Here is a 6,310-nt window from a genome sequence, read left to right on the forward strand (position 1 = left end):
GTGAGCCATGGCCGCTGGGCCTGCGCGTCCGGAGCCTGTGCTCCGCAACGGGAGAGGCCACAGCAGTGAGAGGCCCGCGTACCGCAAAAAAAAAAACAAGAAACAAAAAACCTGCACCCCCTGCACTGGAAGGCGAAGTCTTAACCACTGGACCGCCAGGGAAGTCCCAAATTTAAGGAAATTTTAAATTTCACGGCTCTGATTGATGGTGCAAACACTTCCCCACATTAGTTAGAGCTCTTAGATGGCAAGTGACAGAAACACACTTGTTGGCTTAAGTAAAAAGGAGGTATTCATTATACAAAAAGGATGTCTCAAAAACCCAAGGGTAAAATACAGTGATCTGGAAGAGGACTGGAACAGGGAGAGGCAATGTTCTCAGGATTGGAGGCAACATTCCCTCTTGAGCTCTTGTGTCTGGACCACGTGGGAGAAAATGGCTGCCCCACATTGAGTTATTCTTATGGGAAGAGCCACCTGCACAGCCAACATGTAGTAATTCAGCCCCAGTTTCAAATTCCCAGATAGGGAATCCAACTGACCTAGTCTAGCCAGAGGTCCATCCATGGTCCAATCAACCATGAACAGGCAGGGGTGCAACCCAGTACAGCCAGGGCTGCCAGGGAACCCACCCCAGAGAGGGTAAGGTGGGAGGAGAAAACAGGACCTACAGGTCTCAGTACTAACATGTAATCTAGTAAAACCCTTATCCAGTCTTTGGACAAAACTACCACACATCTGGTCTTGGAGCAATTCGCTTTGAGACAGGTGTAATGGAATTAGTAAGGGCTACAAGAAAAAGAGGGGAGGATATTAAGCCCTCGCTGTCTGCCTCCAAAGGAGAATGAGGTGGTGAGTTCCTGGAATAGGATTCTAGATCCCTAGTTGTGGACATAGAACTGCTAACTCTGGTCAATCCTTATGACTTCTTCTACACGTCTGTACACGTACATAAACCATAAATGCAAACAATTATATTTTATTTTTAAAATTCATTTATTTATTTTAATGATTACTTCTTTTTTAAAATATTTATTTATTTATTTTTGGCTGCGTTGGGTCTTCGTTGCTGCGTGCAGCCTTTCTCTAGTTGCGGAGAGTGGAGGCTACTCTTTGTTGCGGTGCGCGGGCTTCTCATTGTGGTGGCTTCTCTTGTTGCAGAGCCACGGACTCTAGGCACGCGGGCTTCAGTAGTTGTGGCTCGTGGGCTCTAGAGCGAAGGCTCAGTAGTTGTGGTGCACGGGCTTAGTTGCTCCGCGGCATTCCGCGGCATGTGGGATCTTCCTGGACCAGGGCTTGAACCCGTGTCCCCTGCACAAACAGGTGGATTCTTAACCACTGCGCCACCAGCGAAGCCCTAAACAATTATATTTTATATACAGTTTGGAAATATGCTTTTGTCCCTGCTTTTTACATTGTCAACATGTGTTCTCTGGTCATCAAACACTGTGCTATTGAATACATCATCATTTTTAATGGTTCCATATATGCCATCTTCTAAAATGCCTCTCGTGTGCATATATTATTTTCATAATTGGAAGAGAAATGGTTTAAAAGAAAGATCGATTTCCTTGTATGTTGGGGGAAAGTAGCTTTTATTTAGTTGTAACTCACTTCAGTTGAGTTAATCCAAAGAAAAAGAAAGGGAATACAAACTCACCAAGCACCTACTAAGTGCCAGGTCATGCGGACACCTGTGATGATGGTGGAGCTGTTGACTATGGTGCCTCATGGCACATAACCTGGATCTAGCCAATCACAGTACCCTGGATTCAATGACTGGTCCAGGAGGTAGGCATGTATCCCTATTAGGGCCAATCAGAAGCCTTCTCCTGAGACTGGTAGGGACTCTGGGATAAAGAAGCCCTCTATCCCCTGGGACAATGTAGACTGGAGCTGCCAGCAGCCATCTTGTCATATGCCAGGGACAACGCCCTATTTGGAAAGAAAAGATGAGGTGGACACAGAAAAAAACACATTCAAGATACGGCAAGAGGAAGACCCTGGATTACTTGTGACTAAAGCACTTCCACTTCTTCATCTCCCAGGTATGTAAGCCAATAGTTGTTTGTTCTTTTCTTGTTTAAATTAGCTAGCATTCTCTTTCCCTCACTTGCAATCAAGAGTTCTAACTGGGCTTCCCTGGTGGCGCAGCGGTTGAGAGTCCGCCTGCCGATGCAGGGGACACGGGTTCGTGCCCCGGTCCGGGAGGATCCCACATGCCGCGGAGCGGCTGGGCCCGTGAGCCATGGCCGCTGAGCCTGCGCGTCCAGAGCCTGTGCTCTGCAACGGGAGAGGCCACAACAGTGAGAGGCCCGCGTACCGCAAAAAAAAAAAAAAGAAGAGTTCTAACTGATGGAGGCATAGAAAGAGAACTTGGTTCTCGAAACAGTCCTGAGCAAAAGCTATTAACAGCCCTATTTTAAGGACAGAAAAACTGAAGCTGAGAAGTAAAATAACTTGCTCCTGTTATGCAGCTCTGTGTGGAAGATGGAGGTTGGGCTGTAAGCCTCTTTTCATTACACAAACACAGCGTCGGCCCACTAGTGGCTTACAACACGTGCAGAAACCAGCAGAGTGAAATACTAAGAGCAGGAGGTTAGACTGTGGAGTATTAATGGCAAATGCATCTATACGTCCAAATCCTGTACCTCCGGGTACAACTCCTAGAGCTGGGACCACAGTGGGGCTCTGAAGTGACAAAAGACTGAATGTGAATGTCACTGTAGGCCTGTAGGCAGGTTGAGGACCCACAACAAAACCCTTCGGAGATGTCCAAGCCTCTGATGTCCACCGTCTGGGCAAAATGGCCAAGCCAGCAGCTAACCAAACGCTAACTGAGCATCTTGGAGGCAGAGAGGGGCACATTTGGGTGGCTCCTGGGTAAAACAGGGGGAGGGATTGTGTCTTAGCTCAGTTGCTGGCTTGCACAGACTTTCTAAGCACCCTCAGTGTCTGTTCTCCAGAGGTCACAGCTCTACCGTAGAAGTTCTTTCCCCAACCTTGCCTCCAAAGCTTCGCCAAGGCATGATCCTTTACCTTCTATACTCCAGGCGTACCCAGATTGGAAAGAGCCAATGCCCAGCACGATGTATGAATGATTCAAAGGAACCAAATGAGAGGCGAGGGAGACAGAGAGGCAGCTGGGAAGTTGAATGTGGTGAATGATGGGGGGAGGCTGTAACCCAGGCCCAGCCCTGAGCTGGGACCTGATTTCAGGCAAGTGCTGACCCTTTTGGTCTTCTAGCTCCTTAGCCTTGAAATGAGAATGCTGGTACCAGATTATCCTGAGGGCTGTGCCCAACACAGGTTTTCGTGATCCATCTCCATATCTGCCAGTTCAGGGAAGGCTGAGATGGGAGATTCTGGAGTTGATCTGTGGGCAGTGAGAGGCAAGGCCAGCTGGGGAAGGGACTCATGGCTGCTCGGTCAGCTGCAGAGACCCCCAGGAAGAGCATCCAAAGGCCCTATCTAGCCTGGAAGGATGACCAGTATTTGGCTAAAGTTCTCACTCTCAGAATCCAGGATGCCTGCACTCCACTCTTTCTGGAATAACCAAGGTTAAACACCAGGAGACAAGAGCAGTCCTCTCTTCTCTCAACTCCCGAGGGCCCCAAAAGAGACACGACTGAAAGTGAGACCACAGCAGCTGGGCTAATGTCCAAGCCTTTAGCCTGGATGGTGTCGCTAAAGTTATTCTAATAACAGGTCACTGACATATCTAAAAACCTTTCCACGAGACTCAAACACACAAAACATGGAATTCCCTTCCTTGTGGAGCTGCATCCGTGCCATGGAAGAAACCCAATGGCCTTGAGATTTATTCCCCAGAATAAAAATGGCTGAGGTTTTCATCCATTGGGGGATCAGGCGACTCCATGTGCTCTTCCAGCAAGATATCTGTACGAACACAATTTCAGGGTATCAAAGACCCAAAAAACCCATCCTTAGACCTGTTTGGAGGGGAAGGTCCATGGGCACAGAATAAGACCCTTTGTATAATTTCTTTTTTCTTTCTTTCTTTCTTTTTTTTTTTTTTTTTTTTTACTATTTTCAAATGCTTCTTATAAAATTAACAGTTTAAATATATTTTCTAAGTATAAAATTATAAAACCTCCAACACTTTGCACCCACAAACGTCCACAGTGAATATTTTGGTGAACATCCCTCCAGATTTCTCAGTACTTTTACCATTTTACCCACATGAGGTTCTCTTACCCACACTGACTTTCAATCTGCTTTGCTGAGCATTTTTTCATGCCAGCACTGCGGCTCACTAGCTCCTTAAATTTATTTGAAAAAGCAGAACTGTAGGTTAAATATCCAAGCAGCACTCAAGAGAGGCCAAAGCTATTTGCACTCCAGGGGATGGTAAATCTGCGAGTCCTCTCAGGGCCACCCCCCCCTCCTCCAGGGGCTCAGGGCCGGCAGGACGCAGGTACCTCGCGGAAGCTGAGCTTGCCATCAAAGTCCTCGTCCACCTCCTTGATCATGCTCTTCAGGCCCAGGTGGGTCTGGGGGGCCCCCAGCTTCTCCATCATCAGCTTCAGCTCCATCAGGTCAATGAAGCCATCCCTTCCGGCGTCATACCTGTAGGTCAAAGGCAGGGCGCTGGTGAGGGATGGCCGTGGCCAGGACCAAAGGACACTTGTTAATCTACCAAATGTGTAATGCTTTTGGCCTTATTTACTGAAAAATGACTCAAAAGACTCCTGCCTTGCAGTGCCCACCCGGGTCACTGCATTGGAAGGGTCCCCTCTCTCTCCTCCAACACCTCTGGGGCTCTGCGGGATATGACTCAAAGTGGGTCTTGTACTGCAGGAGTGTTTTCATGTCTTTCAACTCCTTAATTAGGCCATAAGTTTCTTGAGGATGAAAAACATGCTCTCTACCTTGATTTTTCCCAGTTTGGGTCAACGAACATCAACGGAACCTCCTGATGCTGGACGATAGAATAGCTGCTGCAGGGTGCCCCACGCACCCACTCTATTACGTGGAGCAACTGACAGTTCTGGAAGCCTCCCCTTGGTCACCGGACCCTGGGTCTCCGCCGCCCCCAGTTCCACCAACCCCTGCTCTCGTCCTCTGGTCTCCTGTCTCTGGAAACTGCTTCCCGCCCTGGTGCTGGGCTGTGAGTCAGGCCTGGCCCCAGCACTGCGGTTTCATGCTTTGCCCTCTGGCTCACGATCCAGTCTCCAGGTCTGAACGGTCACACCTGTGTGTCACAGATGAGCGGGGGGGGTGGCTCTGCCCTGCTGGCCGAGTTTCGACACAGAGCCAGCACCTCTGCTGGCCGTCCCCCCGCCCCAGCCACCTGCAGGAAACGACCCCAGCCTCGCCATGGCAGGGGTGCTGGCCCTGCCCTCTACTCCCGAGTGCCTGGTCAGCCCCGTGGAGCCCTCCTCAGCCTTCTGTCCTTCTACTCCGGTCACTCCACCCACCCCCGCTTCGCTATACACTTGGGCTATTATGGAGCTTCCTCACAGACTCGCCGGCTCTTCTCCCGTCAAGTCCATCCCATTTTCTGCTCCCCAGAGATCACTTGTTGCTCCGGTACGAACATCATGCTTTAAGAAACAAATCCGTTCATAATAGCCCGAGGGCAGAAACAACTGAGTGTCCACTGACAGATGAACAGAGAAACAAAATGAGATATATCCATACAGTGGGATATCATATATTTACACAATAGAATATTATTCGCCATTTAAAAAATGAAATTCTAATACATGCTACAACACGGATGAACACTGTCAACATTATGCTAAGGTTGAAATAAGCCAGACGCGAAAGGACAAACGCTGCATGGTTCCACTTACATGAGGTATCTAGAATTCACAGAGACAGAAAGTAGTTACCAGGGACCAGGGGAAGCGGGGGGTGGATGGGGTTATTATTTCACGGGTTCGAGTTTCAGTTTGGGATGAGGAAAAGGTCCTGGAGATGGGCGGTGGCGAGGGTTACACGAGAATGTGAACGTACACTGATCTCAACACTTACACGGTTAAGATGGTAAACGTAAAAATCAAATACATGAACGAACAAACAAAACAGGCTTCCTCACTGTCTACCACCCCCCAGCCCCAGCTCCACAAAAGAAACCACCATTGTTAGGAACCACCGTACCAGCCGCCAAGAAATGTAGACTGTGGGCAGCCAGAAATCTAACCCTGTGGGCTGGTGGTATTTTGAGGCCCATGTGGTCATGCTGGAGATGAGGCCCAGTACTCTCCAGTGTGCCCTGCTCCAGCCACAGTGGCCGACTCATCCTCCCACCCAGAACGTACCTCCACCCACCCTCCTCGGTGGC

At 49.1% G+C, this 6,310-nt stretch overlaps 1 protein-coding gene across 2 annotated transcripts in view; it reads right to left on the reverse strand.

Moving 5' to 3' along the window:
- Nucleotides 1–4,615, reverse strand: part of EFHD1 (EF-hand domain family member D1) — a 16,105-nt gene extending 11,490 nt beyond the window's left edge. The window contains exons 1-2 of one of the 2 annotated variants that reach the window (XR_008619316.1): nucleotides 4,443–4,527; nucleotides 1,023–1,311 (exon numbers count right to left, since the gene is read on the reverse strand). Coding sequence is in view for 1 of the 2 variants with exons in the window: in XM_028482740.2 (XP_028338541.1) it covers nucleotides 4,443–4,556 (114 nt within the window). In the remaining variant the exon portion in view is untranslated. Of the gene's footprint in view, nucleotides 1–1,022; nucleotides 1,312–4,442 lie in introns of those variants that run through there. The other variant, XM_028482740.2, reaches the window with a different exon arrangement.
- Nucleotides 4,616–6,310: the final 1,695 nt, after the last annotated feature.

This window comes from Physeter macrocephalus, chromosome 2 (genome assembly GCF_002837175.3).
Source record: "Physeter macrocephalus isolate SW-GA chromosome 2, ASM283717v5, whole genome shotgun sequence".
Taxonomy (NCBI): Eukaryota; Metazoa; Chordata; class Mammalia; order Artiodactyla; family Physeteridae; genus Physeter; species Physeter macrocephalus.